General features: G+C 36.4%; 1 protein-coding gene across 2 annotated transcripts; it reads left to right on the top strand.

Moving 5' to 3' along the window:
* On the top strand, positions 1–27956 carry LOC124643517 (androgen-dependent TFPI-regulating protein-like). 2 transcript variants are annotated; one of them, XM_047182520.1, is made up of 4 exons: positions 1–296; positions 22835–22975; positions 24101–24321; positions 26343–27956. In XM_047182520.1, the coding sequence occupies exons 1-4, from the start codon at positions 72–74 to the stop codon at positions 26629–26631; spliced, it is 876 nt and encodes a 291-aa protein (XP_047038476.1). In that variant the 5' UTR covers positions 1–71; the 3' UTR covers positions 26632–27956. The 2 variants fall into 2 exon arrangements, with proteins under 2 accessions (XP_047038476.1, XP_047038475.1); XM_047182519.1 differs by lacking the exon at positions 1–296 and adding an exon at positions 12865–13187.
* Positions 27957–27985: the final 29 nt, after the last annotated feature.

Genomic DNA, 27985 nt, shown 5'->3' with positions numbered 1-27985 from the left:
AAATTAAAACACTAATTCAAGATAAAAAAAAAAAATCCATTTCTAAAAATAAACTAAAAATATAATTCAAAATGACAGAAGTGAAAATAACAGTGGGTGAAAGTTACAGTAAAAAGCGTTCTATTACCCTATACTTAAGGTTGATATTTCATGTGATAGCTAGTGGTGTATTCCATTCTGTGCTAATATATGGTGGTTATTTGTGGATGCAGTTATTACAGAAAGAAGATGTGACTGAACCTGCTATTGTTACTGCAAAGTTATTTACTCCTTGTTACCTGACGAATTGGAATTTTGTAAGTACATAATTTTATATTATTTAGCTTCATTTTCCTCACTTTTTTTGTCTGGGAAATCATCAAATGACAGACTCTTGCTGACAAAAACCCATCATGTGCCTTTTTAAGCCCTTTACGTACCAGGGTCGCGGTAACTCTTTCGAAGAATCCCGCAGCCCCGGCACGCCTTGGCCCTGATGGTCCCCACTGAGGATCTCATTTGTCACACCTTCTTTGCTAATAAATATTTTCTTCTCCTTCGAAGTTATTCATCTATCGAATCAGTAAGGAGCTCATGGCTAAGCAACAGCCGTAAGGACCAATGAATCAGGGTTAAGCAACGCTTGGTAGGTCTGTGGATGGGTGACCATCTTGTCATGAAGAGCTCTCCCATGTTTAGGAAGACACTTTATATTGTTCGGTCCCGGCCGTAATTTTGAACATCTCTGGCAGTCGCTACATGTAGTAAGAAACCAGAAAGTCTGCAACCAGGCTTACCTAAGGGTGTCGTGTTGATTTTGTGAATGAGCTGAGGTGTATATAGTTATCTGCTGTATCGGATTAGACTCGAATCCGACCCCAACGTAGTTGGGAAAAAGCTACATAGAAGTCAACTCAGTATTTCGTAGTTCCACGTTTGAACATAAACTGTTATGTTTAACTAGAAGGTCGTTAGTTTTTATCGACCTGTCTTACAGGTGTTTTGGACTACACACTCATAATAGATGAACATTTCTTTAAAGTTTTTAAAAACTAAAGAATCGAATCATGTACACTAAAGATGGACAATTATAATTAGTGTGCACTGCCTGTCACGATGCCCAGACTCCAAAGAGGAGCGGAGAAGTTTTAAAACCACCAATAGAATAGGTGGCAAAAGTTATTCTCAAAGAAACGTTTTGATGAAGTCATATTTCCGAGAATTTAACTAATTCTAATTCGATCGACTCCACATTAGTGCCGAGAATATCTGTGAATAGGCGTGAACTTGAATGAGGATGGTTTTCGCAAGAGTTCTCGCGTATTCAAGTATGTACCCCGATCATGTGGTTTCTCTTATTTAAGGCTATACCTAAATCATGTGGCACGACTTGCCCAATGAATTCTTGGCAATGGTGTGAAGCCAATAATAGGAATACACCGCCATAATAATCATACCTAATTGCAGGAGCAAATGTACACTTTGCCTAACAGCCTACAGTATAATCTTTTCCTACTCGTCTCAATCCATCTTAAGGTTGTCTGCATGTCGATTCTATAAAATATCACAACTCACTTCGACATCACTCTCACTTCGACTTCGATCTAAAGGTAGAATTCCGTGGACGCGACAATAGTCAACCTATGAAAATGTATGGCACCGTTGTCGAGGCCCGTGACAGTCGCGCGCGGCCGACGAATTTCGTAAGCTGCTCGCGGCATTGTCAAAAATTTAATTCTGGTTTTACTAAAATTCTATAGATGTTATTAAGCGCTAGACCATGTTGAGAAGCGTACGGCCGCGAGTGGCTCACGAAATTCGTCGTCCGCGCGCGACTGTCGCAGCCCTCGGCAGCGGTGCCATACATTTTCATAGGTTGACTTTTGTCGCGCGCGGCTGCGACAATCGCGACCCACGGAATTCTACCTTAAAGTTTCGTGATTGACATTGTCAAACTACACTAGCGCTACACTATCGAGCGTGTTGACAAGTTGAACTAAATCAAAGTCGAGATTTTGACAGATCTGTCAAAATCTGTCTATCTATAGGGGAGGTAGGGGAGAGATGGGCAGTTGGGAGACATGATCAAATCAGAATAAAAGGGGGGTCCTTTTATTCTGATTTCTGATCATAGTTTTGTTTTTTTTTTATTGGGTAGTTTACGTAACCGACTGGTAACGGTGTTCATCCATAGACTATCTGTCATTTCTGTGAGTTGTCAAGAACAAACACTCGTAAAAGTACTTAAATATTTTGTTGCGGTTTCGGATCGTTATAAAGAGAAAACTAATGAAAGGTATGTGTATTTTCTATTATTAATTATTGATTGTCAAAATCTCCAGTTACAATTATAGTAAGTCGATGCAATCCACACCTATTATACCTTTAGAAGAGAGTACTACAGCAATAGTTAATGGGCCCCACGTTTTTATTTTAGTCTAATATGACCGGGACCACCTACGTAGGTTGACAGGTAAGTAACTATTTTTTATTTTCTAGTTTTCAGTGCACATAAGATAAAACCGTTTAACTTAAAAGTTTTTTTACCGATTTTTTTTTCATAAACTAAGTCAAAAGTGTCCAATGCTCCCTATGGTAGGGAGGCTTGGACATACCATGTAATGTATAATTTGTAAATTTTTGCTCTTCTTCGTCAGTGAAAATTTGTGAGGTTATAAATCTGCGCGAAAAATCCTTTATAGAATCTTGTTTCAGGTACCGTTGCCAACTTGATCTAGAGACTATTATATTTAAAATAGTGTTTAAATAAAGTTCTAAGTGTTTTAAAGTGATTAAGTGCCTACCTTTAACGATGGCTAGAATGTTTTTGCTTAAATCTTTATTAGAAGAAGCTCATGATTATTAGAATTTAGAAAAGCGTCAACAATCTGCTAGAATTCGCAGTTTATCTTTATTAACTCACGATGATGACTATGTGAGCATATATAGATTGTCAAAGGAGCTAATTGACCAACTGGAGTCTGATTTACTGCCCCTGATAAAGCCCACAAAACGTCGAGGCAAAGGACTTACAACTCGTGTAAAAGTAAGTATTGACACAGTTTATAGTTGAAAAATTGTAATCAAGCACACAATAATAAGAAAAACACTTAGTTCTTAATAAGGAGTATTCCCTTTATGTGGTTTCCCCGCCAGCTGATATGTTTTCAAAAGACTCTGTACTTCAGTTATAATATTGGTATTCTCTTAAGCATGAAAATAACCAAATTGGTCTCAATTTTGTTTTCACTAAATCCAGTTAAAGTAGGTATTACATTTTTTATTGATTTATTGTTTCACAGATACTATGTACTTTATCATTCTTGGCTAGTGGCGGTTACCAGAAGGTTATTAAAGAGGGCATCAGAACTTATTTATCGCAACCGTCTGCATCTCGTTGCATAAATGAAGTAGTGGAAGCTCTGAACAATCCGGCCGTAGTAAAAAAATATATAAGGTTCCCTCAAAATCAGCAAGAAAGGCAAATTGGCGCTGTCAGTATTTTTTTTTCGTAGGGTAAGCATAGATTATATTCACAGCACGAATTTAGAGATTTCTGTTTATTTTATACTTAAAAGCTGCCTCAAATTCCTTACAATAACAAATTATAACTAAAACATCATATTTAGCTAAAATTCTGTGTCAAAACTGATAAAATTAAAAACTGATTAATCTCGGTTGACATTTTGTCGAGTGGGGAAGTCACTAGCACAGCATTGGTCGATGTCTCACTTCACTTCGCAAGTGATTAGGTGATGTTTACAGAATGCAAAATCAAGGTCGTTCTGAATCGAATGCGAAGTGAGAGTGAATAGCGAAGTGAAATGCGAGTTGTTGTTCGAATTTTATAGAATCGACGTGCAGGCAGGCCTTGGCCCTGTTGCGCCCCGCTGGGGTTGCTGACAGTATTCTACTTGTGTAGCCCTTTCATTTGATACCCATATTGAGGGGGCTGTGCCATTTTGTGCCGGTGGCCATATTGGATTTAATTAAAGGTGTATACAAAATTTCAGACCAATCGGTTGACAGGAAGAGGGTGAAATTTGAATTACTAAATTTGATCCAAGAATAAATAATAAAACAAACGGGGTGAGCTAAATAAAACCGTTTAAATATCTCGTAATGTTGAAACTGATTGTAATTTTTAGGAAAGCTCTTTCATTATATCTAGCCGAATATAAGAAATGGCAATAAAAGTTGATAATGATCTGTAAAATCTGATTTTTTATGCAATAAATTGTGAAAAAGTGCCCATCCCTCCCCTACCTCCCCTAAAGTATGAAATGACATTACGAATCGAAGTGAAATGCGAGTTGTTGATCGAGTTTTATAGAATCCCAGTACTGGAGGAGATCGCTCTTAGCGATAAGATCGCCCATTATGCCACCTAATTTAACTAGAATAAGATCAAAAATGTAAAAATTGGTGTACCTAATAAAGTATTTATCTATCTATCTCATCATCATCCTCCGAGCCTTTTCCCAAACTATGTTGGGGTCGGCTTCCAGTCTAACCGGATTCAGCCGAGTACCAGTGCTTTACAAGAAGCGACTGCCTATCTGACCTCCTCAACCCAGTTACCCGGGCAACCCGATACCCCTGGCTAGACTGGTGTCAGATTTACTGGCTTCTGACTACCCGTAACGACTGCCAAGGATGTTCAATGACAGCCGGGACCTACAGTTTAACGTGCCTTCCGAAACACAGTCATTGGTGTCTAAGGTATATTTAGAAAGTACATACAAACTTAGAAAAGTTGCATTGGTACTTGCCTGACCTGGAATCGAACCCGCGCCCTCTTACTCGAGAGGTTGGTTCTTTGCCCACTAGGCCACCACGACTTTTCGACGACCACGATTTATCTATCTATCTATCGTGGAAAATAAAATCTCCTTAAAAATACTAGAAACTTTTCGAGACTTTGTGCGCGATCAGCATTATAATATTAAGTGGTAGTATGTTGTGTATGCGAAGATAATAGGCTGAATTAGCAATAACCGTGAAGGTAACATTATAGCGCCGATCACAGTCTACAAGGTCAGAATCCATCGGTCAAGATCAATCAAATGTGTGCATATTTATTGCCTTAATAAAAGTTAATGGAATATAATACTTTAATATCTATGGTTTTTCCTCTATATTAAGTTATAACTTAGAAAAACAATATTTCCTTTTTACAGCTCGCGTTAAGAGCTCCCGTATACTGCAAAATTATCAGGAATTAATCAGGATTTAAATGAATGGCAGTAAGCATATAACATCGATCATTTAATTCTGCATTTTACTAAAATAGTTATTTGTTATACAAGAGTGCAAAGTTGCTTTTTAACCGCGGGCTCAATTTTGATGACCGAGCAAGCGAAGACGAGCGTAGCGAGTGTTTCAATAATTCGAATCCTGAGCGATAGCGAGGGAATCAAAAGAGCACAAGGTGAAAAATCTTTGCACTCGAGTGCAACACGTAACTTTTCATCCCACCCCATCGAGGAAATTTCTAAACTCAAAAAACAAAATGGCGCGCACACATGAGTATCAATTAAAAAGAAGTAGGTACCTATTAAAGTTCATTTATTGAAAACTCAGTTTAAAAATGAAACGAGGTTAAAAATCTATGTAAAAACAATAATATAAATTTGTTAATTAATTATTTTAAGCAGTATTTTATTTAATATGTATTTGTTTGAAAAGTCTTACCAAGATTGTCACAAATGGAGTATTGCACACGATGTTCTAAATTCAAATCACTTTGCCGCTCTAGAGGATAAAAACGGCTTTTGCGCTCAGATATCAAAGGGTAAAACTTGACTTGATAAGACTTTTCAAACAAATACATATTAAACAAATAAAATACTGCTTAAAATAATTATTCAATTAATTAAGTAATTTTTATCATTGTTTTTACATAGATTTTCATCAAAATTGAGCCCGCGGTTAAAAAGCAACTTTGCACTCTTGTATAACAAATAACTATTTTCCCAACCAACGGCTGTTTATTCTGCAGTGTCCGGATTCTCCAAGTAACATTGCCACTCTGAAGTTGGTTATTAGTGACTGCTCTATTCTATACATATATCTGGCTCTTATTTTTGGCCTGTTCCCAAGTTATATGGGGATCGCACTATAGGTTTTCCATATCCACTCTCCTCTCTGTCAGCCAAAAAGGCTAGGTAGATAATAGAGTGTTTTTTATATCAAAATGACAGTAAGTACGTGATAATAACTAATATTATAAAATACGTGATTATCCAAACATACTGTCGGCATTCCAATATGTGACCTTAGAGTATTTTGTTTCAAAAAGATTGTTACAATGATTACATATTTATCTTATAATATTATCTTGTAAGTACCCGTTAATGCAATTATAAAATGCAAATTGCATGATTTTATTACTAAGTACTTGCATTTAAAGGTACTAATTTGTTCTTTAAATAAACTGTATGTTTATAACATATTAGAAAAATTGTATTAAAATAAACACTACATAAATTAGAAATAAAGTAATAAATAAATGAACTTACATAATAATTCATATCGCAAACTATAACTTCATTTTTAATTTGTGTACATCTCTGGTACATAAAGGGCTTAAGAAGGAACGTGGTGGGTTTTAGTCAGTAAGAGTCTGACACTCCCTCACGCTGCACCCACAGCAGGATTTGATGCCTCATCTATTTGATGATTTCCCACAAAATGGGACAAAACTACCATCTTTACAAGACTTTAGATTAGCTCAAAACGTAAACTAAAAAACTAAAATTAATTAACAGTAAACTCATCAACAGCTGTCACGACAAAAAAATATAGAAACATTGTTCTAAAATATACTATGTGAACCTGTTCGAATATGTAATTAGTTTTTAGGTAAAAAAGCAAAGCTAAGTAAATCGTATTATTTTATTATTTAGTGGAATCTCTGTACGAAAACACGTGTTTTCGAAACTAAAAATATACTTAATTCTAAAAATTAAAATTACAATTCAAAAAACTAAAATGACAGAAGTGAAAATTATAATAACGGAAAGTTCGGAGAATAAAACTTTAATTCGTTTATATTTTCGATTAGTTTTTCATGTTATATTTTGTGGTATATTCTTTTACGCTAATGTGGTGTATTTTGCTTACATTGCAAACCTTTTCTTATTTAACTTGGATGATGTGAATCCTGCTGTGTTCGATATTTTAATGTTTTTACCGTTTTATGTGACAAATTGGAATTTTGTAAGTTATATGTAATTTGATAATACTTCATACTTACTACTACTTACAACTATAGGTACTTCAACCTTTTTATCGCCACTGCTGGGCTGCGGCCTCCTCTCATACAGAGAAGGATTGAGCGTTAATCACCACGTGCGCTCGATGGGTTGGTTAACAAAACTGCAAAGTTATGTAACAGTAATTGTAAACCTTACCTTACTATGGGATTTCCTGGTTTTTGACTTACCGAAAAGACTGTCAAAGATCTATAAACAACCGCTGGGCTATCGGGTAACCCATCCACTTACGGACCGTGGCAAGCGTAGGTTAACCTTGGTGAATAGTCTATGTGCCTACCTGGCTACCAGTTTTTATTGGTACAATGACTGCTGACATTTACTTGTTTTCTTTTGTTTAAAAATGTTTCATGCGATAAGTAAGGATTCTTGATTATTTAGCATTTAAAGTCTTGTTGTCAATATCCTTAATTACTTGCTGTTTTTCTTGGTTTCTCTTACAATATAGCCTGTGTTACTCCGGGATAGTGAGGCTTTCCAACAGTGATTTAATTTTTTTTAATTGGTTTAGTAGTCAGTTCAGCTTTTCAGTTACAAACAAAATCATTTTTCCTCTCCGTAATTTTTTATATTATTAATATTTATACATCTCACAATTTTCCTCCTTTTTTTCAAACAATCACTCGGTTTCATTCAAATTCAAATAATTTATTTCATTTAGACCTAGCCATAGATTTTTGTCGTTTACTTTACGTTGACGTTTGCTTACAAGCACTTGTGAACGTCAAAAATCTATATACATATATAAAAATGAAACCCGCTTTCCGTTGTCACGACATAACATGAAAACGGCTTGACCGATTTGTCTGAAAATTAGAGGGGAGGTAACTTAGAAAGGAGAAGGTTTTAGGATAGTTTTTGTCACCATTCGGCTACGGGACGCGGGTGAAACCGCGGGCGAAAGCTAGTAATAAATAAGTTTGATTCTAGTTGCCCATTCCAAAAGTAGCTCCTATGTGGAAGAACGAACAAGAAACTTTAACCATGGTTACTCTTTTTAAAACGTAATAGGTATTACATTTGTATGTATTGATACATACGATAATAACGTGAAAAAAGAAGTGCTTATTTTAATTTACTGTTTACGTTGCAAAAGTATGACGTTATTAACAAAAATATATCTGTAGACAAAGGAATCATGATACATGAACATATTTACATAAGTAGTTAAGAAGTAAAAAATCTTGTTTATTTCCTTATGTACGCATTACGAGGTTATATTTAAGAAGTTTAAAATACAATGGTTTAAGTCTGACAAGAGTATATTTATAATGGTTTTAAAAGTAATTTTTATGTAAAGAAAATAATAAATAGTAAAATATTTGAGTAGTTAGAAACTGGGATTGAAACTAGTAAAAGATATTCTATTTTTTTTTGTAAGATTTAATTCGGATTTTCTGGTTGTCTACAAAAGTTTTTTTTTTTTTGTTAATTAAAATTATTTTGTTTTTTTAGAATCATCTAAATATGCTCTCCAAAAACATATTATACTTTACTAGCTCTTAGCCGCGGTTCGGTATTTGGATAAAATATAGCCTATTGTGTTACTCGGGAGTAGTCAGAAGCCAGTAAGTCTTACACCAGTCTAACCAAGGGGTATCGGATTGCCCGGGTAACTGGGTCGTGGAAGTCAGATAGGGCAGTCGCTCCTTGTGGCACACTGGTACCCAGCTACATCCGGTGAGACTGGAAGCCGACCCCAAAATAGTTGGGAAAAAGGCTCGGAGGATGAATGAGGTTAACTGTTCCATGCGGTTTTAACCGCATCACGGGAATATTTCTTCCCGCATCCGGATAAAACATAGCCTATGTTCAGCACAGATAAGTAGTGTAGCTTCCTAACAGTGAAATAATTTTTCAAATCAGGTTCAGTGATTTCAGATTCTATTTGTCGAATCAAAAAAAGTTTTTCTTCATTATATTCTTAGTATAGAAGTAAAGATATAATATTATTCTATTCACAATCGTCAATGACCTTCCTGACTTTATAGATCATTTTGAAAACCAGTTTTTTCGAAGATTTTTTTGCTTCTCTAAGGCCATTGAAGTTATATTATGTTTTTGTTTATTCTACGTAAGTATATGAATATTTAAAATCAAATTAGTCTTTTTGCTTGATGTTTAAAATTTTACTACCTGTGCAAAGATTTCGTTCATCATCTGCCTAGCCTTTGCCCAACTATGTTGGTGTCGGCTTCCAGTGTATCCGAATTCAGCTGAGTACCTACCAGTGTTTTACAAGGAGGGACTACCTATCTGATCTTCTCAACCCAGTTACCAGGGCAACCCCCTTGGTTAGACAGGGCCCCGATTCACCTAAGTTAATAATGTGAAAATTGAATAGAAATTGAATCGCAATAGCAGTTTTAATCGTATCGGGCATTCTGCTACTAATATAAGATCAATCGTATTCCAACGACATTCAATTGGTTTGCGATTGGTCTGCCATTTTAGTGATTTTGGTCTATACGGTAGTTTGCTCTACAATCATGTTGCAATCGTAAATCATTTGCAGACAAAATGATTCATTATTAAATGATAGAAAAGGATAAAAACGTTTATTTAAAAGAAAAAATTGCGGAATGCCACATACGCTTCAATAGTAATTGAGTCGTGATTGGATCTCATTCGAATGTGAATCGTAGTAAAATTAGGAGAATCGGGCCCCTGGTGTCAGATTTACTGGCTTCTGACTACCCGTAGCGACTGCCAAAGATGTTCAAATGATAGCTTCCGAAACACGGAGGAACTCGTCATGACAAGATGGCCACCCATCCACGATCTTGCTCTGCGATCTTGCTTTTGATCGATCGAGCCACGATCTCTCTTAAGTTTAGTTCTTTGTAAATGTAAAATGATGTAGGAAATGAACCTAACTATTCTTAACTATCTTACATAATTACAGTAACGTTTTTACACTGTATTTTTCCATTATTTTCTAAGAATAGAGTCACATGCCAATAATAGTACTCACTATTAATTATTAATAATGACTATTGCAGCCTTAGACTTCGTACTAATTGTCAGGTTAACTGACTATTAACATGCTATTAAGACTAGTTAACCGAACAAGTTCACGGACAGATTAAACGTCAGTTTTCTTAAAACAACTGTTAACTATGAATTTTTACGTTAAATCAAAGTAAGGAGTTGTTTTAAGAAAAAGTTACGTTTAAGTTGTCGATGAAAATGGCCCTAATATTTGTTGGTGATAATATTAGCGTATTAGTAATGAGACACAAAATAAAAGAAGTTATTTTATGCTTGTAATAACATGTATGATGATTTAACAAATTAAACGAGCAGTTAAGGAAACCAGCCATTTATAAACTAGCTGTTTTCCCACGGTTTCACTTTAAACTTTTTCCCATACCGGGATAAAACTTGGGAATTGTGTAGCCTTCCGACAGTCACAAAAATTTTCTAATCCTAAGCGGATTTATTATTATAAGTTATTAGTATTTTTGGAAAATTTTGGGTACAAAAAATATCCTGTTTATTATATTAGTATAGATGAAACCCTATTTCATTTACATAAAAACTATTAAAAAACAAATAAAATTACATATCACCTTGTCATCTAAGGCCAATTAAATAAATAACGCATATAAAACATACATTCTAAATATATTATTTTCTCAAACCAAGGTTACATATTCAATACCCAGATTGACCTTGAAAAATGCAAAAATATACCTAAGATGAATTTCATTCTACCGGGGCTGCGGGATTGTTCGCGCGACTTACCGCGGCGCTGGTACATAAAGGGCTTAAGAAGGAACATGGTGGGTTTCAGTCAGTAAGAGTCTGACCCTCCCTCACGCTGCACCCACAGCGGGAGAAGTCATTTTATTCCATTATCATCTCCCGAGCCTTTTTTCCAACTATGTTGGGGTCGGTTTCCAGTCTAACCGGATGTAGCTGAGGACCAGTGCCTGTCTGACCTCGTCAACCCAGTTATCCGGGTAACTCAATACCCTGTTATTGTTTGATTCCCACTAAAAATGATAAATAATAATTAATAATTTGCCCCGCAGGGCATCTGAGGCGGATGACGGGGAGTAGCGACCCCGCGGGGCTATATATCCGAGTGCTCCAGGGAGAGTATACTGTCCCCCACCTCCGGCTTGCCGGAGTGAAGCATGACGGGGGATAGGTCTCCCGCCTCTTGGCTTGCCTTCATCGGCCGGTCAGAGTGGAGTCGCTAGAGCAAGGTTAGTCCTGCTCGGAGGGTAGGTGCCTCGTGGTAAGTGGCGAGTGGGCCGGTGATGCTGGACCCACAGGGAGCGCGTGATCTGCGTTTAAAGTCCGCCGAGGTATCCTCACCCTTCTCAGCCGCTCATGTCCCTGTTGCCCTCTTGTTGCTTTTCAGTGACTGATTCCCGGGGGCCCAGTAAGTGAGTTGGCGAGTCTCCACCTGCCATTTTAACATGTATTTAATACATTGTCATCGGCAGGTGCCATAGTTCCCGAAGTTTCCCCATTCCTAGTCCATTAGCATCCCATCACAATAGCCTAAGTAGTTTTCATCCATAGTTAGCAATAGTTTAGCACAGAACCGGGGATTGTCCTTGGGTACATTTCTATAGTGTATACAGGGATAATCGTCGGTTTTGTGTCACCATTTCATTAAAGTTGTCTCAAAAGGGCTTCAGCGTGTTGGCTTCGGCCCCACGTTCGCCTCCCAAAAATCCGGGACTCTATAGTCCCGAGGTCTGGAAGAGACATACATATTAATAATTTTATTAATACTTTGATGCGGTATTTTAACTATACAGACACCCAGCATATAGTATGTACATACTTAGGTATTATGTAGCGCCTTATAAAATTATAAAAGCAAAGCTCATTAGATGTCACTACTTGCTTTACGTATTTTTTATTTTGTAAAACGTATCATTTATTTTCCCCACTGATAGGAAGAGATATTTTGTATTTATGCCTTTTATGAATTATAATATATATGTATAATTTAATTAAAGACAAGTAAAGACTATGTTCATCAGAAAAACTTAATTCCTATGAGTTTTTTGCTGGGAAGAAGAAATGGTGGAACAAACTTCCCAGGAACATATTTTTTTTTACTTGACATATTACAAAAACAAACTATATTTAACATAATTCTCACTAGTTAGTTCTTCAAAGCTTTGTATATTTGAAATGAATGTTCGAAAGAAATGGGTAAGGTGAGGATTCTAGGCCGTACAAAAATTAAACTATATCTTTTTTTTTGCAAAAAGAATTCTTTTTGGCAATTCTTTTACAAACGGTAATTAGCAAAACACGCAAAAATATCATTAGAAGACTGATTAGTTAAACAAAATCTTCTCAAACTAACTACAATAATATTAATTAGAGGGTAAACCCAAGTTACGTTGAACATATACAAATAATGAGATACCGTCTGCACTAATTACTTTGAAAGATAACCATTAGTCGCCCTAAACCACTACGGGAATCGGGTGTCTATTAGCATAAATTATAAGTTAATAAATAGAATCATAATTATAATCTTAGAAAATAAGTGCTTAAATTATAAATTCCAAAAATAAAAATATCAGTGCCGCATTTTAAAATTCAAATCTCAAATAAAATTCTTTATAAAAGTGTTCGATATTTGAAAATTAATTGAAGAAAAGTGCGTTGGAATTTTATTTTATAAATATAAAAATGGAAAAAATGGAAGAGATTTTATGGAAAGATAGTAATATATTTTATAACATTTTATGTTTTTTAATTACTGAAAACGAGAAGTTATTTGATAGGAGTGATTCTAAATTGTATTGGTTAACGGTTTATCATTTGTTCGGGGTTTTGCATAATGCTTATATTACTATTTTTGCGGCTGGCTTAGATATTAGAAGCAGCGATATTGTTGAAATCGACAATTTGTATAGATATAGGGCTGGATACCTTACCGGATGGAATTTTGTAAGTACTTACCTACCTAACCCTCATATTTTTGCATGGAAAAAATAACTTTGAAATTATATTGCTTGTTGATGAGATTTGAATGCTCTTGTGGTCTTTAATCTGACTCTGATTCCACTTAAATATATCGGGTGGGACCACTACCCGTTCTCATTGTAGTCATATGTAATTTATTCAGAATGAGACAAAGTATTAGAGCATTTTTGGATCTATAAAATCGTAAGTAAAGTGCAATTTACTTCCTGCACCCTGTATGGATAACCTGTATGGATAAAAAGTAGCCTAGATTATTGTATTAACTACTTATCTTCCAGTGAAAGTACCGTCAATATACGTTGTAACGAACTGTTCTCGAAATAAAACATAGCCTATGACTACTCGGATATAGTGCTTTCCCACAGTGAAATAATTTTTCAAGTTTGTTCATTAGTTTTGGTGCCTTTAGGGTACAAAAACAAACATATAAAAAAATGATTCTGCATTGTTATGAGTATAACTGTTTGCCCGCGGTTTCACTCGCATCCCGGGGGAACTTATTCCCGTACCGGGATAAAATAGAGCCTATAGTAAATAACAGTGAAATAATTTTTCAAAATCGGTTCATTAGTTTCGGAACCTTTACAAAACAAAATATTTCATATTTACTATATTAATATAGATAAGTCAGTACATTGGACCAGGATCTTAATAAATATAGGTAATACCAGTTAACTACAGTTTTATCAATCTACCTCCACTTTACCGTCCGCGGTCAATAAACTATACAATCAGTTTCGACATTTGTGTGATGAGCATGCTTGTTGGCCGTGGTCTGGGTGTTACAATATGTATTCATAAATATGTATATATGTAGCTATATGTAGTTTATCAGTTGTGTTAGCACCCATAACACAAGTTAATAAATAACTTACCATGGGGCTAACCGACCGTGTGTGAAAAGGTGTCCAGACATTATTTATTTATTTATTATTATTTATTTAGTTTCGTAATTATTTCTTAAACACTAATTATGATTTCGACATAATCATTGTTTTAACACGTGGTGATATAGAAATACCTATTTATGTGCATATCTAGGTACTAATTATATTGTGAATAAACGGTAGTGTGATTCCGATTGAAATTACAATTAGTTGCAAGTTGCAATGAAACTGGGCTAGTTATTATATAGAAAGTTTATATGACATGTAATGGCTGGTTTTTGAGCACTTTTATTGGTGGTGCATTTTGTCTTAAAAATGTATACATAAACCACCCACAAGGTTCTTAATAACCAGTCATAATATTTTTATTTCCATTAGTTTTTCCCGCCACCTGCGTATAATGGCAAAGTTAAACGAATTTTATTTTTTACCAAATTTCCAAAAAGGAGGAATATCTGAATTGATATTTTTACTAACCGAGTTCTCAAAAATTTCTCTTTCTCTAAAGAATCGTCTCAACCATTTACCATTTAAATATGTCCCAGTTTTATTCATGTTTAGTTTTTTGGTCACCTATTGCTTTTCGTACCAAGGGGTCAGGTAACTGGGTTGAGGAGGTCAGATAGGCAGTCGCTCCTTGTGGCACACTGGTACTCAGCTGCATACAGTTAGACTGGAAGCCGACCCCAACATAGTTGTAGAAAAGGCTCGGCAGATGATATTGCAGCTGAGTCAAATTATTTGCAATCCAGAGTAAAGTATCAATATATCGATTATACTCTCACGCCATAGTTAAGGTCATAACTTTCTCGATAAGTAAGTAAAATATTGATAACGTCATGAATGCATCTTTCGTTGAAATCAGACATTATTTTTTAGTACTGAGTTTATGTGTAGGACTTTCAATCGTAATTATATTTCAATAATGTTAATTTATTAGTGTACTGTCTATAGATTCTTTGTTCGTTATCTATACTTACTTATAATATTACTAGCGACCTATCCCGGCTTCGCAAATTAACAATAACAGTTTTTCTTCACTATTTAATGGATGTTATTATACAAATTATAAACCTTCTTCTCCAATCACTCAATCTATAAAAAAAACGCATCAAAAATTTGAAGATTTAAGCGTACAAAGGAACATAAAAAGCGACTTTGTTTTGTACTATGTAGTGATACTTACTTATATTCTTATATTCATGTTACTTATTAAAGCTGCTTCATCAAAATTTTTACCTTTACAATCATCTCTTTCGATATCAAGATTGCACATGAGTTATACTAGATACTAGGCGCACGTTATGCACGCTACGAGCACGCATCACACGGGTGTCATGTGTGATGTATCATGTAATAGCGTATCATTATATCACTATGTAGTTATCATAGTCAATCAGTTACATGGATAATGTTTAACTATAAATGTGATTTTGAGTGACTGCGTTTTCCAGCAGTTTCTCGAGGATTCGTACAAGTCTTACGACTCAAGTATGCGGAATGTTCCATATGCTTCAATCGTAATTGAGTTGTGATTGAATCTCATTTAGATATCAATCGTATATCGCTTAAGTAAAATTAGCAGAATTGACCCCCTTTAGGAATTAATCCCAATAGTTAAATAGAAAGTAGCCTATGACCATCTCCAGGGCACTAAAAAACTGCGGATTCCAATAACCGATCCAACCGTTTTTTGAGATAAGAAATTGAATTTTGACAGCTCAGCTTCATGTAAAAGAAGTATGTATGTAGTTATGTCTATTTATCAACAGACTTTCCCAAAAAAGAGAAGGGTTGTTTCAATTCGGATGTCAAAAGACATCAAACAACAAAGACAAAAATGTCTTTGTTTTTCGAATTGAAAAAAAATAATAACGGACTGACTTCGACTGAATTGGAAAATTCTTTTTAATTATGAAAGGCTATGCCTGCAGTTTAATCCCATTGTAGTCAAGTCAGGATCTGATGATGGAAAAACTGAAAGCATACAAGATAGTTGAATTATTTTCTTAGTTGTAGCAAAATATTAGCCTCCACGAGCATTTTCAATTGCATCCCGTGAAAATTACTTCACGGGTCCGGATATAAAGATACCTCTTAGCCTTACTTAATCAATTTTGCTATCAAAATCTTTTAAATCGGACCGGTCATTCCAGACCTAGCACCTTCTAACTTACCAAGCTCTTCAGCCTCATAACATAAGCACGGTTTTCAAAGACAGTATTACTTATTTTGAAAGCTGACCCAATTTCAATGCACGCGAGTGTACACTAATTACCACGTGATATATTATATATCCCCGTTCAAGTAAAGGTCAATATATAATAATTAAGAAAATCATACGATTGTAATTAGTTGATTCTATACTTGTTACAAAACTGTAGATAACATTATATTATTTATCATTAATAAATGAGGCAATATAATGCTTGAAGTATGGTTAATTAAGATTGTCTTATAATGTACTAGCTTTTGCCCGCGACTTCGTTCGCGTGGAATAGTGGCTTCCGGCAGATTTTTAGTTTGAACAATAGATGGCCCTGTATGTCCGGCATAAATTTTATTTTTTGTAATGAAAACTATCCTAGGTCCTTTCTTAAGTACCAAACTATATCTCTGACGACCTCGATGGCGCAATGGTCATCATGCCGGACCGCCGAACCTGAGGTCCCGGGTTCGATTCCCGGTTCGGTCGACATTTGTGTGATGGGCATGCTTGTTGATCGTGGTCAGGGTGTTATGATACGTATTTATAAATATGTATATATGTAGCTATATATGTAGTTTATCAGTTGTGTTAGCACCCATAACACAAGTTAATAAATAACTTACCATGGGGCTAACCGACCGTGTGTGAAAAAGGTGTCCCGACATTATTTATTTATATCTGTACCAAATTTCACACAAATCGGTTCAGTAGTTTAGGCGTGAAGAAAAGAGAGACAGACAGACAGAAAGACAGACGGACAGAGTTACTTTCGCATTTGTAATGTTAGTTTGTATTTGGATAATACCACACTGTAAGGTATTGTGTGACTGTTTTCGGGTTATTACGGGTAGTCAGAAGCTAGAAAGTCTTACCAATGGGTCTTGAGGAGGTCAGATAGGCAGTCGGATGGCACGTTAAACTGTAGATCCCGGCTGTCATTGAACATCCTTAGCAGTCGTTACGGGTAGTCAGAAGCCAGTAAGTCTGCCAGTCTAACCAAGGGGTATTGGGTTACCCGATTAACTGGGTTGAGGAGGTCAGATAGGCAGTCCCTCCATGTGGCACACTGGTACTCAGCTGCATCCTGTTAGATTGGAAGCCGACCCGAACATAGTTGGAAGTTAGGCAGAAGTTGATAAAAGTAAAAATGCGGGTAATTAAGGTTCTGTTAGGTATTGTGACTAAGAAAAACTGGCCAAGTGCGAGTCGACTCCTTGCCATTAGCTTCTTTTTCTATGAACGCAACCTAATATAGCGGTACATATTTATTTAACTTTTATTAAGTTTTCAGCATTTATATATATTACAATATATATAAATGATGATAAACGCTCAAACAGACAGCAAAATCATAATAAAAGGAACTAGTTTTACTACAAAAATTACCTCAAAATATGATATTATTACAAAAAAATGCATTTATCTTGCACCCACTGCACTATTCCCATAACCACGGGAAACAATTGCATCAACCGGACACCAAAACCCCTATCAATGGCGTCCAAAGGTTGGTCACGTGCCTGCCCTAATAACTATCGGGCCACCGGATACAATTGCACGATATCTAGGACAGGGTAGTGATAAGGTGCGAGTGTTAGCGGGGCGATAGGCGGAGCGATAAGCGGAGCGGGTTTGAGTGTAGCGTGTGTTTGATAAAATTAGGTCAGTTTTTGAGAATATAGTTAGAAAATACAGCAGTAGAAAATACAGATTAAAAAAAATCTTAAATAAAAAAATACTAAATATATTTTTTTTTATAGAAATTGATGGGCTTTACTTGCATGGAGTATATAAAAATTAAACAAAATAAAACGGTTGTTCATCAATAATTAAGGCCCAAGTCAGTTTAAAAAAAACCGGTTTACTATGAATTTTCACGTTCATATTTATATGTTGTTGGTGCAATTGTGCCTTTGAATCCTACTAAGTAATATTCGAAAGTTTGTAACCCTTTTACGCTAAAACTAATGGATAGATTTTGATGAAACTTGGCAGTAATATCAAAACAACGTTAAAACTTGTTGCCTAATTATTACTTAAACGATTTCTCGACTTAATACTAGGCTAACAATATTCTACCAACATAAACAGACAAATCGAAAGTGAACAGAGAAAGGCTTACACTCGGCACTAGCTATTCTACTGCGCATGCGCTTAACCTTGTGCGTAGAAAGGGATGACCTGTGACAATACTGTGAGAGTTACCATGTGGGCGTGGTATTTACTTGGATAAGTTGCACACAGGATAGGAAACAATGTAGGGGTGTCTAGCCTTTTCCTAACTGTGTTGGGGTCGGCTTTCAGTCTAACTTGATGTAGCTGAGTACCAGTGTGCCACATGGAGCGACTGCCTTACTGATCTCCTCGACCCAGTTACAGTTACTCTCTGGTAAGACTGGTTGTCAAATTTTCTGGCTTCTGGCTAACCCGTAGCGATTGCCAAAGATGTTCAAATAACAGCCGGAATGTACAGTTTATCGTGCCTTTCGAAACACGCAGGTACTCGTCATGACAAAATGTTTCCCATCTACGCTACGAGTCGACAAAGCCAATCGTTGCTTAACCTTAAGATTGATCAGCTAGCTGGCTGTTACTTAGCTTCGAACTATTTTTATATACTGGGTGTCCCATAAGTCCTTTGAAATCTAAATTTCGAATAAAATTTAAATGGCGCGCGGGAATGGCATGCGGGGTGCGGGGATAGCATCAACAGTCTTTCGGAATTCATTCGCCATGGAACCACGGTCCGCTTCGGTAAAACTTTCAATGGCGAATGAATTCCCAAAGACCGTTGATGCTATCCCCGCACCCCGCATGCCATTTCCGCGCGCCATTTAAATTTTATTCGAAATTTAGATTTCAAAGGACTTATGGGACACCCAGTACTTATCTAAGGGTAATACTCATACCTCAAAATATTTATAGATATTCAAACACAGTAAAATAAATTCACTAGTAAAGTATCATATTTCACATCCAATAGTTATCGAGTCCATGGCAATTATGTATTGTTTACTAAAAGCAGGTGGTAGGTTGAAATCCTTGAGTCAAAATAACGTTACTGGACCACTTTTTATACATACATACTTTCTTCTAAGTATTTGAAATACCCACATCTACCTGTATGTAGTTACATTTTTAATTCATGGGAAAATAACCATTGATTTTACATAACTTGCATTGTTTATATTAGAATAGAGAAAACTTATATCTCGTTGTTTAGGTAAATAAGTAGGTGCACTTTCAAAATACCACTTTGTTTGTTTATCGCAGTTTCATCCACGTCCTTTGGTACCTAGCTACTTTGAGCACCTGTTTAAAAAGTACTTATTTAGTTTTAGAAACATTTTTTCAAAGCGCCACCAGTCCTGAAATTAGCGCGTTCAAACCAACCCACTAATATTAGTAGCTTTTGCCAGCAACCAAGATAAAAATAAGCTATTCTTCTTCCATGTAAATAATTTAAAATAATTTATCAAATCGGTGCCGTAGTTTCTGAGAATGCCGAGTTCAAATAAACCAACTTTTTTTAACTACACCAATATTACTAACTTCTGCCAACGGTATCACTCGGGATCCGTAGGGTCTAATCTGCGCACCCGGATAAAAATCTGTGAACATTTTATTAAATTTAATTTTACAATAAAAAGATAATTTGGGAACAAGACAGTTTTGTTGGACGTTTTATATTTTTTAGAATATAAAATGTACCTTCTAATAAGCAATAAATAAATAAATAAATGAAATAATAATAAATAAATTTACATTAAGTTTGAGTGTTTAGTTTTTTATTTTTTTGCTTATGTTTTGGCTTAATGATTGTAGTAAAGACGTTTCCAAGCCCGCTAACAGTGACACCTCACCCTATCATGTCTACTCGCTATGTCTGATTGGCTGAACTTTGTCTCCCGATAGCTGATAGCAGTCAGACGCGAAACGACCTCGTCGTCACCTCTGATCAACTGATTATTATATTAATTACGTTTATTTGTTTATTTGTAATTTGTTGGAATGTTAGCTGATAAGGTTCGAGTTAATTTCAGTAGGACTGAAAATGTTGCGTATTAACTATTGCTTATTGTAACATTGGATAGAAATTATTGTTTCATGGAGAAGAAAATGACTAGCAGATGTGTCATAATGGAAATTCGCCTAAGGAATTAGCGTCGCCAAAATGCCAATGAGCGGGTGCGAGGAACCCACAAATTAAAAAAAAAAGTCAAATTACCAATTAGTCAAGACCAATCTTTTGTTTTTCTCGAACTCGAACGGTTCGTTAGTTTAAAAGTAACAGAGCGTTTTGGTTATGCCTACCGTACGTACCTAATTGAGCTAGAAGCTTTCTCCATAACAAAGGACAATGCTATTCTTTGTATGGAAGTTGGGCTCAAGAGTTGCCCACAGTAACTGCATAGTGTATTATGTTCCATAGGCTTATAATAGGTCCCAGACCGAAATATTTCGAAATCTATCCCAGGAGTCCTGAGAAAAACTGGTTTGACTCTTATTCAATATTACGAAAAATATGCTTACGAACTCTTAACTATTCCACTTTTATTACCTTAATTGAAATGCATTATAATATTAATCGACAAATACGAGGTGTTGAACGAGATATTTTTTTTTACCGACTTCAAAAAATGGAGGAGTTTTTCAGTTCGTTTGTATTCTTTTTACGTTTGTACGTGCATAACTCTGTCGTTTACCAACCGATTTAAACAATCATTTTATTGTTTGAAAAGATTTATTTTCCAAATGGTTCCTTTGTTATTGGGTCCAGGGTCTGGTGATAGAAACCTTAAAACAATAGGGAACTGTCGGAAATTGTAAGCACACATTGAATAAAAACTTGTCATTCGGGTATATATTTCCGACACCACAAAACTGTGGAGGACCTGACGATGGAGACGACAGTGAGACGAGGGAACTCCTCAACGGTATCTATTTACTACCTCGTGTTCGAGCTTATTTTATTCGTCTTGATAAGATTTTTCCATTGCCATTACGAATATTAATTGCATGACGCTACACGAATTTAGGACTGATTGTGGTAGATAGAGAATGAAAAGCAAGAGAAACAACAATTACCTTTAAACGTCTATTTCTGTTTTTTTATCCTGTTAACAGTGAAACCACTAACTACCTGAATGTTATTTCAAGAAAAGAGGTTGTTAGGTTTGTTGCTGCTTAAAACGGCTTGCTAACAATGGCTGGCTAACATTAGAACCGGTTTTTTCTCGGGACCTCTGGGATCGATTTCTAAAATATTTGGATTTCGTATTAACAGTGAAGTAAAGAACCTATTCTAACCATTCCCACTACTGGGCAAATGGCTTGGGCTTTATAAAGTGACTGTTCAAGTTTAACATTAGAACCGGTTTTTCTCGGGACCTCTGGGACCGATTTCTAAAATATTTTGATTTCGTATTAACAGTGAAGTAAAGAACCTATTCTAACCATTCCCACTACTGGGCAAATGGCTTGGGCTTTATAAATTGACTGTTCAAGTTTAACATTAGAACCGGTTTTTCTCGGGACCTCTGGGACCGATTTCTAAAATATTTTGATTTCGTATTAACAGTGAAGTAAAGAACCTATTCTAACTATTCCCACTACTGGGCAAACGGCTTGGGCTTTATAAATTGACTGATCAAGTTTAACATTAGAACCGGTTTTTCTCGGGACCTCTGGGACCGATTTCCAAAATATTTGGATTTCGTGTTAACAGTGCAGTAAAGAACCTATTTCGACCACTTTCACTACTGGGCAAAAGGCTTAGGCTTTGTTAAGAGACTATCTATGGAGAACATTTGAACCGGTTTTTCTCGGGACCTCTGGGACCGATTTCAAAAACATTTGGATTCCGCGTTAAGAGTGAAGTAAGGAACCTATTCTAACCATTCCCACTACTGGGCAAATGGCTTGGGCTTTATAAAGTGACTGTTCAAGTTTAACATTAGAACCGGTTTTTCTCGGGACCTCTGGGACCGATTTCAAAAATATTTGGATTTCGTGTTCAGAGTGCACTATGGAACCAGCTGGAACTACTCCCACTGCTGGGCAAACTTTGGGCCCAGACCCTGGCATTGTCCTTTAGTTGTATTTTAACCATTATTTTTTTATGGGTGATTTCCCATCAAATGATCCCTCCCGCTGTGAGTTAGCAGCGTGAGGGAGTGTCAGACTCTTACTGACTAAACCTCACCATGTTCCTTGTGAAGCCTTTTATGTACCAGCGCCGCGGTCACTCGCGCGAACAATCAGCCCCGGCAGGCACGATTTCCGGGTCACGCCGAAATTATATCAGTCTATGAGAGTGAAGGAATAGTGAGTGCACTTGTATCTGCGCAAATACTTGTGCACTATAATATGTCCTTCGCAGCTGGCTGATCTCCTTATGTGAGAACAGCCGCCGTGGCCGAAATCGGCCTTGGACGCCCTCATCAGCAATGTGTTACTATATTTTTGTCCTTATCTCCCGCTCACATTAACGATCTGCCATCTCTTTCCCACAGCTGTTCCAAACGATCTTCCTCACGATGTCTCTGGTGTACGACCTGATGGAGTGGTTCGACCGCCACGAGACCAGCCTGGGGAAGAAGCTGAGGTTCTGTCGAGATGTCATGTTCTCAGGGCTTGTGGTGCCGCTGACGCTGGTGAGTAAACCTTGACTTTGGAATATAATGGTGTTTTTAGGGTTCCGTAGCCAAAATGGCAAAAACGGAACCCTTATAGTTTCGTCATGTCCGTCTGTCCGTCTGTCCGTCTGTCCGTCTGTCACAGCCGATTTACTCGGAAACTATAAGTACTACAGTGATGAAATTTGATGGGAATATGTGTTGTATGAACCGCTACAAAAATATGACACTAAATAGTAAAAAAAAGAATTGGGGGTGGGGCCCCCCATACATGTAACTGAGGGATGAAATTTTTTTTTTCGATGTACATACCCGTGTGGGGTATCAATGGAAAGGTCTTTTAAAATTATATAAAGTTTTCTAAAAAACATTTTTCTTAAAGTGAACGGTTTTTGAGATATCAGCTCTCAAAGTCGTAAAAAGTATGTCCCCCCCCTCTATTTTTATAACTACGGGGTATAAAATTCTAAAAAAAATAGAGGTGATGCATGCTAATTAACTCTTTCAACGATTTTTGGTTTGATCAAAGTATCTCTTATAGTTTTTGAGATAGGTTGATTTAACTGTAATTTACGGAACCCTTCGTGCACGAGTCCGACTCGCACTTGGCCGGTTTTTTTTTATAGGAAGTAGAAAAACCGAGTGTATACTTATGTGTACATATGGTCTCTAGGTACTGTGTAATTTTATTGCATAAATGATCGAATGATATTTGAGCGATTTTAATTTTAATTGTAAAATATTTGTGGGTAGCAGGAAGGAAGGTCCTTCAAGTAACTACGGTTGATGAAATCGGGATAAAACATTTACTAACACTAGATAATCAGCGATTTCTTCAGAAATCCACTATATTGTTATTCAATTGAATATTACTATGCTACTTAGTTCATATTATTGTGCAATAAATCGTTTTCATTCGATGTATCTTTCAACAATTACATTGTATGTAGGGCTAGAGAGGTCGCCTTAGAGACCACGACAGTCACTCAAACTATTGTAAATATAACATAGCCTTATTTTTTATTTATTTATTCCTTTATTTCAGACAACTAAGGCCCATAGAAATACAATACGAATAAACAAATTTCCAAACGAACCCCTTCTATAAACCTATAATTTAAAATGTCTCATTCTCCTTTCCAGTTCATCTCCACAATGTTCTGGACACTCTTCTGGATCGACCGGGAGCTGGTCTTCCCAGTAGTCTACGACCAACTGGTGCCGTGGTGGTTCAACCATTGCGTTCACACCAATATTGCTATAGTGCTACTGATCGAGACTGTACTGCAGGCTAGGAGACATCCCACGCATTATAAACTGGAGTTATGGCTGACTGGTGGCGCTGGAGTGCTTTATGCTATCGTGTAAGTATGAAAAACTTATTTTAAGAATACCATATATTCTCAATCGATTACGAAGAGGTAAGAAGGCAGCCGAGCCGATAGTTTTGGCAAACTTACCTATTCATCATCATCATCTCCCGAGCCTTTTCCCAATCATGTTGGGGTCGGCTTCCAGTCTAACCGGGTACAGCTGAGTACCAGTGCTTTACAAGAAGCGACTGCCTATCTGACCTCCTCAACCCAGTTACCCGGGCAAACCGATAAGATATCCTAAGAAGATACTAGAATAAAGAAGTGTTGTGAAGGTACCTACTAATGTTCGTAAATATGACACTCACACACGCATGTGTATCGACGAACTTTTATGTTCTTCTCTCGGTGCTGTCTATACTGAGTGTCGTGCATCAAGCACATGCGTGTGTGAGGGACATTGTTGCAAACGTTAGAACAGACCGTCACATCTGTTTACAAGACAGTCTATTTTTAAAGATAAAGATAAAGATAAAGATAGATTTATTTGCAAAAACATGTGTAGGTGATAATAATACATGGCTGAATCTAGACCAGTGGTTCTTAACCTTTTTGACATGAGGGACCACTTTAACTAAAGTTTGTCTTGCCGGGGACCACCTCATCGGTTTACCTAAATTAGCACTCATTTCTTTATTATTTATATAAAAAAAGTGAATTTTTGGGTCACTTCTAGTCAAAGCTAAACGCATGTCGGCAGTTGTGTAGGTAAGCAAATGCAAATGAAGAAAAACTTGCCTATGTAGTTTCCAAATGCGCGAGCGAAACGAGCGCGAAATTTTCAACGGACTTCAACCAAATATTACGTAAAATTTAGCCCAAACGTGCTTAACTTTTTGTTTATTGACAATTGCAAAAATAAGGGCATATAGCTTCTGAATACGCGAGCGAAGCGAGCGCGAAATTTTTATCGGACTTCAACCAAATATTACGTAAAATTTAGCCCAAACGTACTTAACTTTTTGTTTGTTGACAAATGCAACAATAAGGGCATACAGTTTCTGAATACGTGAGCGAGGCGAGCGCGATATTTTAATAATTTTTTAAGACTCAAAACCAAAATTACGTAAAATGTAGCTCAAACATACATTTTCATGAATGGGGGGACTAGGTACAACACACCCGATATACGTCCATACGAAAACCCCCGCTCGCATAGATAAGTCGATAAAAATTAAGTTAGATAACGTATAGCAACGTCACGAAGATAAGCTTCGCGGACCACTTGGAATGCCTCCAGGGACCACCAGTGGTCCGCGGACCACCGGTTAAGAACCACTGATCTAGACAATCTAGCTGAATCTATTGAATCTAGACTAGACATGTCGGCGTTGGTCTAGTAGACATATAGCATGACTGCTGTGCACAGGGTTTATTCGACTCTTAGAGTCGGGCCGAAATAGGTTTGTGGATTTGAAAAACTTTCATAAAAGTAGCCCGTATTAAGTATTGTGGTGAAAAACTATTGTAGTGACAATGGGAACTGTATACATAGTGAGGTCTTATCAGTGTCGATATACTTTTGAACGAGCTGATTTCTAACAAATGAAGTTAAAGTGATTTATTAGGTACTAGCTTTTACTACTTCCCGTGACTGCCTCGTGGGTCTAGTTTGCAAACGCGATTGCTGCGCTTGAGGTCTCGGATTCGATGCCCGGGTCTTCAGTAATTGCTTTGTGAGTCTGAGAAAATTTTGACAAAAGCAGCTTGGAGTCTGGAATTTGGTGATAGATACTTCCGTGCATCGGATAGCACGTTACTGTCGGTCTCGCACCTGGTCTCTCTCCGTTCGTGTCGGATTCCCGTCCCATCGGGCTATGAGAGTGAAGGAATAGTGAGTTGTGTCTGCGCAACTGTAATATGTCCTGCGCAGCTGGCTGATCCCCTTATATGACAACAGTTGCCGTGGCCAACAATCAGTTGTAACGCCATTATGATTAGACATATCTTGCACCTAAATAAAAAACCTATCTAAATCTGCAAGTTTACTAACAAAAACATTTTCTTTCCAGGTACTACTCAATCTTCTTCTTCGCGCACCGCTGGCTTTACGCTGTCTTCGGCATCATGACTTGGTGGCAGGTCTGTCTTTACCAGATCCTCATCTGGACTTCCACCTTCGTGTTCTACTACATCCAGTTCCCGATCAACCGGATCTTCCACAGAGAAGATGTAGAAGACCAGAAACAAGTAACCCAGGAACAAAAATCCGGAATTCAAAATGGCGGATTCACGGAACAAACAAATGATAGTGTCTTAAAACATCGGTCGAAGAATCAAATTGAAAGTTCGAGTTTCTGATTGGTTTTGGTGTTTATTTGGTATATGTTATGAAGATGGTTGGCCCACCATTAGTTTTTTAGGTCAGGTTTTGGAACAATGTTGGGCAAGTTGATAAGACAAGAATTTTACATATCATGGGACAATTGAGCTTTTCAAACAAAGAACATATAATAGCGAGATTCCACCAAAATTGTTCGCGGACAGAAAATATCTTCGGGTCAACGCGAGTCCACAGCTAGCATGTGTTCGCGCGGCGGTTGCAGTGTCGCAGACATGTTAGTAATGTTCGCACGCAATGTGTTACTGTTTGCTGCAGCGAGTACACCACGAGATACATTTATGGAGTCTTGCGAGATTGAACACCTGGTTTGCTCATTTTTGTGTGTTTCTCCAGATCATGAAATCCAGGTTTTTCCAGAGAATATTATCATATAACAGGGTGGTATAGCTTAGATTTTAATAATGACATTGAATAAGTCACAATCATGATTCAAACCTGCTATATGAGAAATGAAAGCGGGTATTTTAACCAATGGGCTATTCAATAAATCTTGCCTTTTTAGAGCCCTAATATGGCTGTGATTTCTTCAACAAAATTAAGCCCTAATAGCCTAAGAAATGGTGAAATTTTTTGACAATATATCATTCGACTTTTGTGAAAATAAAATGTTATAAATATATTATTTTTAGATCCAGATTGTGATAATGTCTGGTTTTAAATAGGTTATTCATTTTAATAGCAAAATTGTCTTAGTTATTATTGATTATAAGTTAGTTTATAATGTTAAGTGAAATGCAATATTATTTTTATATTCTGAATGTGTCAACTATAATTTTTAAATAATAATTCCAATACTTATACTATTATTTTTTCAAAATTAATGTTCAAAACCGAAATCGGGCTCAAAGTTATAAAAAAGGCGCCAATGAATGTATGTTTTTTTTTGGTGCAGTTAAAAGTGCTGTCAGTTAGTACAAAATATGCAAATAGCACATCTTTTCACTTGCGCAAAAATTTCGGTGCCACTGGCCGACAAGCTTGCCATACAGTTTGTCTGAATAAGAATCAAATAATATGTTCTAGACAAGATATAAGTATAGAAAACTAGGCTGGATATTCTGTAAGGCGATTTTTTATCATATATAAGTTGTAACCAAAGTAAATTTTATTAATGAATGGTCTAAAAACTATAAATTAAATCAATGTTTGAAATGAAATGGAAATGCAAAATGCACCTTTTATCTATTACAATCGTTTTTCAAAATGTTCAGCGTAATATTAGTTAATATTTTACAATGTACGATTTGTTATTAAGTTAAAATATAGAACAATTTTAATTTTATTATGGTTGTTTTAATTTCTTTGTCCTGT

The sequence above is a fragment of the Helicoverpa zea genome, chromosome 27, assembly GCF_022581195.2.
Source record: "Helicoverpa zea isolate HzStark_Cry1AcR chromosome 27, ilHelZeax1.1, whole genome shotgun sequence".
NCBI lineage: Eukaryota > Metazoa > Arthropoda > Insecta > Lepidoptera > Noctuidae > Helicoverpa > Helicoverpa zea.
This window is presented reverse-complemented; position numbering and strand designations above follow the sequence as displayed.